Below are 12,812 nucleotides of genomic sequence, written 5' to 3' on the forward strand. Positions count from 1 at the left end.
TAACATCTTTCAATAAAACACCAGAAGCTTTACTGGTATTTATATAAAACCCTTACTAAACCCAAAGATATATACATGCAAAACAGAAGGTGGAGTTAGAAAAGGAAATGCTAAGCCTAAACTATACTCCTCCTAGCACTCTGACCTAGGGAGAGGCCCTTGCATTTCACAGTTAAAATGTTCAGTGCTCAGAAACTAAGGATGCAGTCATTGGAATTAAGGCAATGGTGCTGCATTACAAAAAGCTCACAGAGCTGCACTGGCTTCAGATATTCCTGTTGCTTTCTCTGACAAGTGTGCAGACCTATCACTACCACTAGCACAGTGGTTTGCGTACCTGTGCTGGCAACTGGAACAAAGAACTCATTTGGCTTTAAAAAAGAAACTACTACTAAAAATTTTGAAATAGAATTGAAATGGTGGGCAGGGAAAGGAAAGAAGGGAGACATGGCCTTGGGATTATGCTATGCTGTTTTTCTTAACGGTTACCAGCAACACCCTGTTTCATGCTGCAGTATTATTTGCACTTCAGTCAAGAGTTAAGTGGCTTAGCTCTCAGTGAAGTGTCAAGTCCTGCTGCCTTTTGTGCAGACACCAGCAGGCTAACCTTCAGTTAATAACAAAGTTCTGCAGAGATCCTGACTCTGGTGGATCTGCATTTAAACTGGACCTACTGCCAAAGGAATAAAACAGTCTTTGTCCCCCATCTTCCTGTTGATGGTTCATTCCTGTCCCACCCTCCTTTCAGTCATAAGCCACATCAGAGAACATAACAGGCTGAAATGTAAGTATTGCATTATGTGAGGCTATTCTTCTAGCCAGAGTGGCTCCAAAGTATGGTTAATCACACAGCTGCACAAACACTTGTGCTGGCACAGTGCAGCAATGCATAGGGAGGAACAGGGATGCTCCTCCTGCTAACTGTGCTCCTAGAACCCTATGCAGGATTATGGTGTTTATCAGCTTTAACGCTTGGGTAGTCACATTCCTTAGTATGTGAAGTGGGAGCCTAGTCAGGCTGACAAACCTTACAGTAATAGCGCAGTACCAGAGAAATTCAAGGGCAGCACTTGAGAAAGACCACTCATTAACTAACCTGTTATACTAGATTTACATTGTGTGCGACCCATTTTAACAGTTACGGCTATCCAAAACAAAATTTCCCCACAGTGCTCTCCTATGTCTTCCACAGATAAAATGCCAAATTAGTTTTTATAAAACTCATCTCCAATAAATGATTTACAACTCTGTGAAACAGCATGATTTATACATTCAGTTTCTAAAACAGTCTTCCACCAGACCACAGGTTTATTTATCTCTGGGCACTGAGGATTATGCTAAGCACATATGTATATACTCCAGGTTGCAGATAAAGGTTTAGCTAGCCATAGTTTGCTTAACATAAAACAACAGGCTATTTAGCCTGCTTAGAGAAGAAACAGAATGAGGAAATGGAACAGAAGATCTTAAGAGACTGTCAGCTAGGACCAGAGACTGTTATTTCTGAAGAAACATGAACACATTCTTTCCTTTCCGTAACTGCAGCCAAGCGCCTAGCTAGGTGAAATAGAGACCTGTAAAACATCTTAAATTTGTCAGGAAGACTGTTTTTATGCAACCTAGTTTTCTTCACTGTTTTAATAACACAGTTTTAAGAACTGCTGTCTATCTGAAGAATTCTCCCCATTTTGCATTTCTGACCTGAACAACCACAAAGCCTCCTTAGACTCTGAAATTCAGTCCTTTACCTGTAAAACAGGGTCAACAGCACTTACTGCCACTCAGGACTCTGTCAATAAATGCATTAAGACTGCAAGAAACCCAAGACACAGCTACCCAGACATGTTGCTCCAAGGTGAGCCAGGACACCAATTTTCAAACTGGGGATGAATTTTCTGGAGGAAAATATCTTACGGGAGCACAGTGGCAGGAAGATGATGAGTGGCATAAGGATGCATCATGAAGAGGGGATTGAGGCAGGGAGCAACACAGAAAATGTTGCAGCTAGGGGAGGGAGCGAGCAAAGCCGAGAGCCTGAGCCCCCTATCAGATGATACTGAGTCGAAACATCACATCTCAACCTGTAATCACCATGATTACCTTTAAAAAAATCCAATGGCTTACAAACCCTCAGAAAACCTCCTACCGAGTACTCTGAGATTAGCAGGCTTGGTGCATGAATTCCCAGGAGAAATTCTCTAGCCTGTTGTACAAATTAGATTAAATGAGATAATTATCCCATCTGACTTCAAAAGGCAGAAGTCTCTCCAATGTGTCACCATGTCCCCCTCAATTACATGATCTGCACAGAGCAACTAGTATTCCGCCAACACATTCTCTCCAACACTGATATATTAAAATAATTTAAGACAAAGATTCTCAACCTTTTCCATCTGGTGACCTTGTTTACTACAGAAGAATGACCTGGGATGGCTCTCCTTTTAGCTTTCAGAAAATCTTCTCAAATCCCAGCCTAGACCAACAGCTCCTCCCAAAGGAGATTTATGGGCACAGCAAATAACAGAAATAACGTTAGTTCTGTAGTAAACAGTTTTGGGCAGGGGGGAAGGATACAGCAACACTTACTCTCAACAGCGTGCACTGCAAAAATGAGCAGAGTAGGAGAGAAAAGAGAAATATTCAGATCCTTACAATGAAAAGATACAGAGATTCAGATAGAGCAGCATTTAAAACTCGTACCAAAAAGGGGAAGAGTAACTGCTTTGCTGGTGTGCTTTCTAGGCCATATAAAATGACTCCCTAGCTAGCCAAAGGACTGATACATGGACAAGCAATCGTTTAAAGAGTAACAGAGAAACAAAAATGCAGGAATTAATCACTTAAAGGAAAAATACAGTGGGATGTCCATATATGTTAAGTGAGCTCTAAAGCAGCATGCCAGATAACAATGCTGGTTATATTTAGATTCTTTTTCAGCCTTAAGGTAACAGAAAGGTCATTTTAGGAGCAACCAAAGGTATCCAGAAGTGCACTCAAGGTTTACATTCACAACATATTCACATTCAAAGCTGGGTAACAAGTTTTTATTCTTAATCAGTCCTGTGCTTCTTTCATCACACCTGATGCACAGAGAAGGTAGCAAACCAAGAGGTTGTTTTTGTTCATTCTGTTGCGAGATCCCAGCAAAGGTGAATACCTGGAAGGATGGGGGCCAGGGGAAATGTATGTTTGGACAGTGTATCCCAAAGGAGGTTAAGTAACCTCCTTTTCTGTTTGTTTCGAAAGACTGTTCACGTACATTCAACGCTGTGTGTGACTAACCAGTAACTGCTATAGACTTAGACCTCCTCAGAGATGGGCCTCTGAATCCTTCACACAGCAATTTCAATTTGCTTTGCCAAATGCTACATCCCTGGTGGTGCTTCTACAACAGCATGGTTTTTTGTATGGAGAAGGTATGGAAGGTATGGAGAGCCTCCAGATGGCTGCTTGACAAACACTAGGCATTCCCAACAACGGGTACAACTTGAGCTCTGATGGATTGTAGTCCAGTGACAAATGGAAACGCCACATTTGTGGTCTCCAAAACAGACTTGATATAACTTGAAAACAGTTTGTCCATCTGCACAGAAATGGGTGAGACCTTGTGTCTTTCAGCACCAAGACAACCAAACTCTGAAAGGAGTTTACCAGCGTAAAAAGAAAAGTCCTTAGCAATGCTGAGGATGAAATAAGAATCTCAGCCTCCAGTATTCAGTTTGGGGATGAAAACAGTTAATTCCATGGCAGACACTACTTTGGGACAGAAGTTAGAATGAGCTCACACAAACACCCTCTATGGAAGGAATACTGTACAGGTGATCAACCAGAGGATTTGGATCTCCTCCACACTGAAATGGTGTCCTCGCTTGATGGAGATTGAGTCCCATGTTATTTTTTTTCAAGAATGTCGATGGGCAGAAGAAGAGCTCAGATGAGGAACTGGTGTCTTGTAGAAGGCCTGTGCAATAGTAACAGCCCCACAAATAGTAGGGCTCCAGGAAAGGAACAGCGAAAGAGGCTGCAGTCTCTGCAGGAAAAGAGAATTAGTGTCACTTGCTCTTGGTTGCCAATGAGAAGATGCCAAGGGACCTAAAAAATGACAACCAGTCTTCAGTCAAAGACCGTGTGTCCTTTTGCAATTCAGCATTCAAAACACTAAAATGTATGCAAAATAAGAGAGGCTATTAGGGGTCATCCATAGCGTCTAAGGATGCCTCCAAATAGGTTCTGGCCGTCAAACAAATCTCTAGTCAAGAAGGGAATAAACCCCCCCTTAAGTACATAGGCAGAACATTACTAAAGATGTACAACTGACCAGTGAATTTGTGCTCTTAGAGAGCTAACAAAGCTTTGCACGTTTCTAGGCAAAGCTCGGTGGCTGAGTAGGCGGCTCCTTTTCCAAAACCACTGTCGTCTCAAAGAGCAGCTTACTTGGGTTTTTTCCTTCCACAATCATCACCACAAACAAGGAGGAAAACAAATGGTAATCACAAAAATAATGCCTTCAGATATAACTTTGCTCCCCCAGTTGACCATGTAGGGTGTAAGAAAACCACAAAATTCAGACCACATACAGAACTGCTTCACCCACAGAAACCATCACGGTCATTGAGAGTGTGTCTTTAGGACAGAGAATGTCCTGAATGTTGTCATCAGCTTCAGCTTCTTTTCTAGGGAACTGAAGGAATCTAATGATACACTTTAAGGAATCCTGAAAAGCTCTCTGGTTGTCAATAAAGCATGATGGGGAATGTCTTCCCTAAAAAATGGTGGTGATGGCACCTCAGCAACAGAATGGTCCAAAGATAATCTAAAGAATGAATGAGAAGCCTCAGCTTCCCCTTGACTAGAAGAAATATGGCAAGGAAGAAGGAAGTGATACGATGATCATCTCTCTCCTGAGGAAGCTATCACTAAGGACTCTCCCGCATGCTGGAAACTCGCTGCCAACCACCGCAGCTGAAGCAAGAGATGGCTGCTACTGTACAGGCATGGACAGAAATGGCAGCAGCGCCTGAACCACAAACCTCCAGAGGTTAAAAAGCTAGATCATTCAATCATTCCTCTTTTCTCTGAGACAGGAAGGAAAGAGAGAAGGTGTGAACCGCTGCAAAGAAAACAGCTATGATACCCAGAATCACAAACAGGCACAGTTGGTGCTGGAGCCTGTCCTTACAGAGGCACAAGTGAAAGAGACAACTTCACCAAAACCTGCAGCACCCTGCATAAACTGAACATAAAATCTCAGTTTAGGATTCAAAGCCTGTGGAGCAGACAACAGTGAAGCAAGCCCAATCTCAGCTAGTGCCAAATGAATAAGCAGGGCTTGAGGCTGTGCTGCTTGGAACAGAAGACTGTTAAGTATCAATAATGGTTGACTCTGGTTTTCCCTTGATGCAGCAGAGCCAGGACTACTAGTTCTAGTGCCAAAAATTCTGCTTGGAAGTGCTTCAGTCCTCCTTATGACCTCCTTCAGTCCTCTTCCTAACGACCTGGGATTTCTCAGTGCAACTGGACCACAGATGAGCTGAGGAACAAGACAAGATCATTTGCAGCCCGTACGACATTCAGGAGTGGGGGTGTTCTCTGACACTGAAGACAGAGCATCACGGCGCAGGCTTAAAGCGACCAGTTGTCAATGCTTCCAATAACTTGGGAGGAAAATCAGCGTCACTGCTTGCTTCAAAAGCAAATTCCCAAAGTTTCAGCCCGGATTCTCTGCGAGCACAGCATGCGAAGGACAGACAGACAGAGCACCCATCCAAGAAGCACAAGCAGTATATTTACGCACTAGCTAAAAGGTAATTAACCACTATAGATGGCACAAAGGCATAAGATCAGCCGTGTGAATTCTCCTAGAGAGAACAATTCCAATGACCTGAGATGAGGAATGAATAGCAACACATGCTAAAACATCTAGTAATGATGAAAACTACGATAAAATATGAATAAAGTCTATGCTGCAGAAATACATCTAGTAATAAAGTGCTCAGCCTCCAGTGGTCAGCTGAGAAGAACAAAGCATCTCCTTACTCATGAACCAACCAAGAGGGAAAGTACAGTAGAAGTCTTTTCTAGATACAATAGGTGTTAAACTTTATCAGTTCTCGAGTCTCCCAGTTAGGTATACTAGAAACGTGAATATGGATGGATGGATGGATAAAAATTGCATTAACCCAGCAGAGCCGGACCTTTCTCTTCAGTTATCTAAAGACAGGAAAACACCCTCCCTCCATTTCCAAATTACATTTCCTTCAGGGCCTGGAGATTATGAGAAACCAAAAGGAATGCAAAGTTGTATTTAATGACCGTGCAGAACAACTTTCACCTAGGTTGGGTACATATGTATAAATATGGAACAAACCTCAAAAGAACATGAGACCAAAGGTTATATACAAGCATAGAAAAACATCCACGCAAACAACAAGAAGTGAAGCGAAATCATCTCACCTGGATTTAACATTCATGCTGGCAGAAACAAAATAAAGTCAAAAGGGCAAAATAATTTCTTTCTTACAAGTGGACAAACTTTTTTTTTTTAACACCGTTTCAGTTTTGCAGCATTTCCTGTGTTTCTTGTTCCTTCAGACACATGAATGTTGCATAAAGACAGGGAGGAGAACTTGTGTTAAAACAAGTGAAATGTCAAACACTTACTTTGCAAAAAAAAAGATTATCAGGATACCATCAGAGGTCCTTGGGACATAAAGATTACCATGGTATAAGGATATTTAAGATAATATAAATCACGTAAGATTTCGGTAACGCATTTTGCTGAGAAAGTTTGAGATGTTGGGGGCTTGATTTTTTAATGAAAAACCCTCAGGACATTTAGAATGCCAAACACAAGGGAAATGTGGTTTGAATCTATTTCAGCAGATGTTACCCTGTGATGAGATAACACACTTGCATCTCTTAAGAGCATGAGATTCATAGGCTACCTGTGTCAAAACTTTGACTCCCATTAGTCGATATACACGTCTGCATTAAAACACATATACATACCCTATTGTCAATAACTAACTCCAAATATCCAAATGTGGTTGTAACCAATAAAACCTGATACTCAATAACTCTTAAGGGCCTTCATGAGGCTTACCCACTCACACAGTATTTAGAAATGAAAAAAATTGGCAAGCAATTGCTGATAATCTGATTTCAGTGGCTACTCACTAGCATTCTCCTGACTAGGAAAGTAACTGAATTTAGCTAACGTTAGCAAACTTGTATGTAACTTCAATTTTTTTTCCTAGTTTAAACAAGGATCTCTGATCTTCTCTGCCTTAATGGAAGGACTTCTGCCAAGCCAAAGACAAAGAATCAAGGCTCATGGATGTGAGAAATGGGATGAACTCCTCTCTGGGCAAGGCTGCTCCCTGCCTTTTACCTATACTCCTCTCACATTCAGCTGGTGCCATCAAACCTCACCTTACGATGAATATTAGAATCTATAAAGCATTATTTAAGGAAAATTATTTCTGGGGACAAAATACGAGTATGCAAGAACAAAGACACAGGCAAGGAGAGAGAATTGTGTACGGAAACGGAAGTCCAAACACTGAAAAATAAGACTTCTTCTGGGTCACATCTATCCTAGGGCAGCTACTCAAACAAAATAAAAGGACATAAAGACTGAGCTACACACAATTAAAGCTAACACAACTAAACAGAAATAAAACTGCACTTTATGCAGTGCTGGCTCTGGTTTGCATGTGTGTTAGCCCCATGTCTCCTCTTAACTTCTCATTCTACTTTCTGAAAAAAGCAATCTCAACTTGCTTCTACCCAGGAGAGAAGTTACAGTTTTGAAGATGTTAACACCAAGCACACGACAAAAGTTCAGAAGCTCAGATCAGAATTGCATTTATGGTCAGATTTAAGAAGTGTGTCTGAATAGGACCCTTTGCACTGTCACGAAGACGCCTGTGCAGATTCCCTAGCTGGAGATCTATTGAACAATAGTATCCCTCAGGAGAAGGAGAGAGTAACAGCACAAGAAACTGAAAAGCTGGTGTGCTAGCTTCAGTACTTGAGTAGCATCAAAAAATAGAAGTATGGACTTGGGTCTAACCATCAGCTGTACAAACATGGTATAGCTACTCCAACATGAGGCAAGGAGAGTGGTGCAATGGAACGAACTTTCCATAGTACTGACATTTTTGTTCACCCCCCATTCTCTACTGATTCAAATCGGTAGGGAATAGAAGGCAGGAGCAAAAATACTGTCAGTCATCACAGTTTTGTGCCAAATAGGCCTAGTAAAATTATTATTTTGGTTGGACTGTTAATGTGGTTTATGACAATAAGAGTTTGGAATATTCAGACTTCTCTTAGACATTCAACTTCACCCTGCATGACATTCTGTTAAGTGTATTAACAGGACTGAGCATTAATGTAGACCTTGTTAAAGGGATTAAAAATCACACACACATAAGTTCTTGTGTGGAATTATGATCCAAACGAGGTATTTCCAGAGGAGCTCTGGAAATATCTCACAAAGCTCTGTCCTCTGACTAATACTAGTCAAGTCCTTTATCTGTAACCTTCCTCCTTTCAGTAAACTTTAAAAAAAAAAAAAAAAAAAAAAGATTATGAAGAAAATTTATACTGAGGCAGAAAACAGTCTCAGCTTCATGTACAAGAAAAACACCAGGCTCTGAGCTGTCCATTTCCCTCAAGGGTCAGGGAGAACTCCTGGGTTGTTGGTTGGTGCCATGAAAACATTGCCCAGGAAAAGGTTGGGAAAAAAGGGAAATCATGTGTTACGAATAACTAGGAAAGCAAGAGCGAACAAAAGGAAGAAAATCATTATGCCACTCCCTACGTCATGCTTAGCCTGGATCTTAATCTTGTGCAGTCTGGTACCTCCAGACAGAGGTACCAGAAAGGAACTGACAGAGGTTCAGAGAAATTCAGCAAGGAAGCTCAGAGGTCGAATGGCTTCCACAAAGGACCATCTGCGTAAGCTGGGACTCTTCAGCGGGGGAAAGACACGGCCTGTAGGCTGGCACAGGAAAGGTCTATGACATCCTGAGAGGCAGGGAGAGAATGGGCAGTGACCGTTCGCTCTTTCCCAACAGAGGCACAAGGGCCATCAGGTACAGCTAGTGGGAGCAAGCAAGTGAGGGGAGGTGTTTTTTCTTACAGCAGAGCAGACCTGCTGAATGCCTTGCAAAAGGGTGTTGTAAATGCAAAATGTTTACGTGGGTTCATGGTGAGATGGGAAAAGTACCTGAAAGAGAGCCGCTGAGGGATCACAATAGACCGTAACAGAATCAGGAGATCCTGACAGCTGAAAACAGTTGCACCTGGAGAAAAGTATTAGGGGCCTTTATTCCTCACTGTTTAATGTGACAGAATTCCCAGAAGTGGAAAGTTTGTCTGCCCATCACCCCTCCTCCTACTCCTTTTCACTGTCCTCAAAACACTAATATTCCTAACTCTGCCTCCAAAAGGTTGGCAGTAACTACATAGTCCTTTCTGGTTTTACCTGTATTTTCCCCAGTGTAAGCCCTTCATTTTTCAATTCAGTTGTGCAAGACTTCTGGGGCACACGCTATCCTGACCTCACCCCCTCCTCTCTGTACACAAAGCCCTTGCTCTCAGGACAGCCAGCTTGCATTCATGCCTATTACAGAAAATAGACACAATACAGAGATGCTTCTTGTTAACTTAGATGCATGCTGTGAAGTTGTAAATCCTGGCTGTAGTAAGGTTGCTGTTGTTATGCTAGTTTAAGCACATAGAGCAAGTTCTGCAGGAAGAAGTGAAATATTTTATTATTGACAACAATTAATATTGTGGGGAAAAACAGGCATAATTTTTCTTTTGCACAAAGGTGCTTTTTCATCTGTACAAACTGTGCTCAAAAGCTTGCTAGTTTTTCTCCAAATACACCAGTTACTCTCACAAAGCACATTCACGTTCTCCCCTGACCTTTACCTCAGTGGTATAGGTTAAACTGGAGTGATTGATAGGAGGGGGAAAAATCAGGCTGAAATTAAAGCTCTTTGTGAAACCTGTACTACAAATTTCACGCTTCAAAAACTTGATCAAGGGAACTGTAAACATTCCATTAAACCACAAACATTTTTAACCAAGTTCCTGTTAAAGATATAAGGCAGGGACTGAGAGAGCAAAGTCCCTCCCACTGTAAGAGAAGATCAGGTTCGAGACCACCTGAGGAACCTGAACATACATAAGTCTATGGAACCTGATGAGATGCATCCCAGAGTCCTGAGGGAATTGGCTGATGTAGTCGCCTTACCGCTGTGCCGGGGAAGATCACAGAACAGATCCTCCTAGAAGCTATGATGAGGCACATGGAGGACAGGGAAGTGACCCAAGACAGCCAGCATGGCTTTACCAAGGGCAAGTCTTGCCTGACCAACCCAGTGCCTTCTACAATGGAGTGACTACATCAGTGGACAAGGGAAGAGCTACTGATGTCATCTATCTGGACTTCCATAAGGCCTTTGAAATGGTCTCCCACAACATCCTTCTCTCTATTGCTTTGAGCAACCTGATCTAATTGAACATGTCCCTGCTCATTGCAGGGGGGGATTGGACTAGATGAGCTTTAAAGGTCCCTTCCAACCCAAACCATTCTATGATTCTATAAACTACCACTATTATTCTGGCCACTGTGTATTCATATAGATACTTGAGGAATTCCTTTACAACTTAAATTTTACTCTAAGAGTTCTGAATTGCTTTAAAATTCTCCTGAGGTATTCTCCAAAATATCCCTTCCAGAGATATTCAGGTCCTGGACCGAACACCTTACTTGATATTGTTTTACAGCAGAGCAGCAAAGTTTTGTGGAACAAGTGAGACTGAAAGACTGCCCAGTAACATTCTCCTCCAAGTTCTTCCACACCCATGTGGCAGCACCTCCAGAAACCACTTTTCTATTTGTTCATGATGGTTCTAAACCTCTGTAACCAAACTTCAACAACATCCTCCACCCCACTGAAGCAGTCCTGTTACTATTACGGACAGCAATGCAAAGATATTCAAAGAAAAGGGTCAGCTACATTTGGAAGCTAAAGGTCACAATAAGCAGGAAAAGAAAATACTTTACCATGTACATGAGACTGCTGGAAACTTTTTCCTGGTGCAAAGTGGAAATTTCCAGCTACCTGCAGGAGACAGTACTCTTTCATTAAAAGGTCTGAATCTATATAAATAAAGCAGTCATACTAGTGTTTGGATTTTTAAATTTTTGTTTAAACAAGATAGACACCAAGCAACTCATTTTCATAGGTCACAATATCAGCAGATGTTGTCCTAAGAGAGATACGAATTTCCCTTGATCCTCACAGGCAGTCATGTGGAAAGCCATAATTACATACTGATGTTGATAATAACCGTTCTATGCAAATTATTTTAGTGGACATAAAAATGGGAAGAAGGAGGAATTAACTTTACTAGCAGGGAACTGACTGTTGCTGCAGGAAATACAGGAAAACAGTATCACAGAAAAGGAGCGGATAAAGTAACTGAGAGGGAGAGTGAGCAGTGTAAAAAAAACCCTTAATACGATAAACAATGGTGATCCTATGTATACACCCATGAAAAAAAACCTGCATATAAAAATAAAGTATTAAACCAACAAAAAAACCCCTCCAAACCCAAAAAAAACCCCAAAAGACAAAGGTTGTTAAACTTTCATCCTGGCATCTGAAAGGGATATGGATATTAGGTGCCAGTCCTCCCTGACACTTACCAGCAATCATACACACTCTCTCCCCTAGAAGATTGGAATGTCCCAAGCTTACATGCTACATTACACCTTCGACGTCTGTGCAAACCTATTGCTGATGTTAACTGCAGACCTAATGAGAATGGGAGATGTGCAAAATTCCAAGTGCATAACAATGGCTCCCAGGAATTTCCCCAGCGATACCCACCTTTGGACCCTTGCTACCTCCAGCATTCCCCTTTGAATCTTTCCTGCTCATCAGACTCTGTGACAAAGGGTCCTGTAACGGTTCGGTACCCATGATGATGCTCAAATCACCATGTCTGGCTTTGTGAGCAAAACGTTTACTTTCCAGAAATAAAGAATGTGGTCTCCAGGAGGAGTACACAAAGATGTAGAAGAATTAGCCCCTTCCCACCGCTTTTCCTGACTCTCTCCCTGAACTCCTTTACAGGCACACATACCTTGCTGAGCCCAGCGGTTATTGTATGACAGTCCTAAAGCTGGAAAAGGAAAGAAACGCCCTGACTCTGCCTTTTCACACTCATCACCATCATGCAGCAGGTTCACAGCAAAGCCCGTCTCTCACCTTGTTGACCTCTAGGAAACCGTACACTTGGCAGCCCTCATTCTTCTGCTCTTGCATTTTCTGGCTAAACCCTTCCCTCTTGCACTGCTCTATGGTATCCGGGTTCTTGAAGGCCCAGCCTCGCCGCCTGTATGCTTCTCTGACATCGTCACAAGTATTACAACACCTGCAAAAACACAAGCACCTTCTTACCGTCTTTATCACTAGAAAGAGATGCTCCAGCTCAGGACCTGAATCCTTGGCGGATTCTTCTTCAGTGAAGCACTAAAGCAAACATCAGGGACTGGACCTTGAAAGCTAGCCTAATACTCCTGAAGGAGCTTGAGCTTCTTGATGTACTTTTTGAGATTTTGGCATGAGGATGCAAGCTGTTTGAATGCTGTTCTAGAGTCTGAAAAGGGCTTTGCCTGTCCATTTAGACAGTTACATCACTCCTTGGCAAAGAAATTTGCTGCAAAAAATGACATCAGTGTCCCACAGTTCCGAGCAGTTTGGAACTTCCCCGTGTGAACAAAG

General features: G+C 42.1%; 1 protein-coding gene across 4 annotated transcripts in view; it reads right to left on the reverse strand.

Moving 5' to 3' along the window:
* ERGIC3 (ERGIC and golgi 3) overlaps positions 1–12,812 on the reverse strand; it is a 28,666-nt gene that overhangs the window by 8,920 nt on the left and 6,934 nt on the right. For all 4 annotated transcript variants that reach the window (XM_072879043.1, XM_072879039.1, XM_072879040.1 and 1 more), the window contains 2 exons: positions 12,297–12,462; positions 11,087–11,144 (listed from right to left, as the gene is read on the reverse strand). In XM_072879043.1, the coding sequence (XP_072735144.1) occupies positions 11,087–11,144; positions 12,297–12,462 (224 nt within the window). The remainder of the gene's footprint in view (positions 1–11,086; positions 11,145–12,296; positions 12,463–12,812) is intronic.

Source organism: Ciconia boyciana, chromosome 14 (assembly GCF_034638445.1).
Source record: "Ciconia boyciana chromosome 14, ASM3463844v1, whole genome shotgun sequence".
Lineage (NCBI taxonomy): Eukaryota > Metazoa > Chordata > Aves > Ciconiiformes > Ciconiidae > Ciconia > Ciconia boyciana.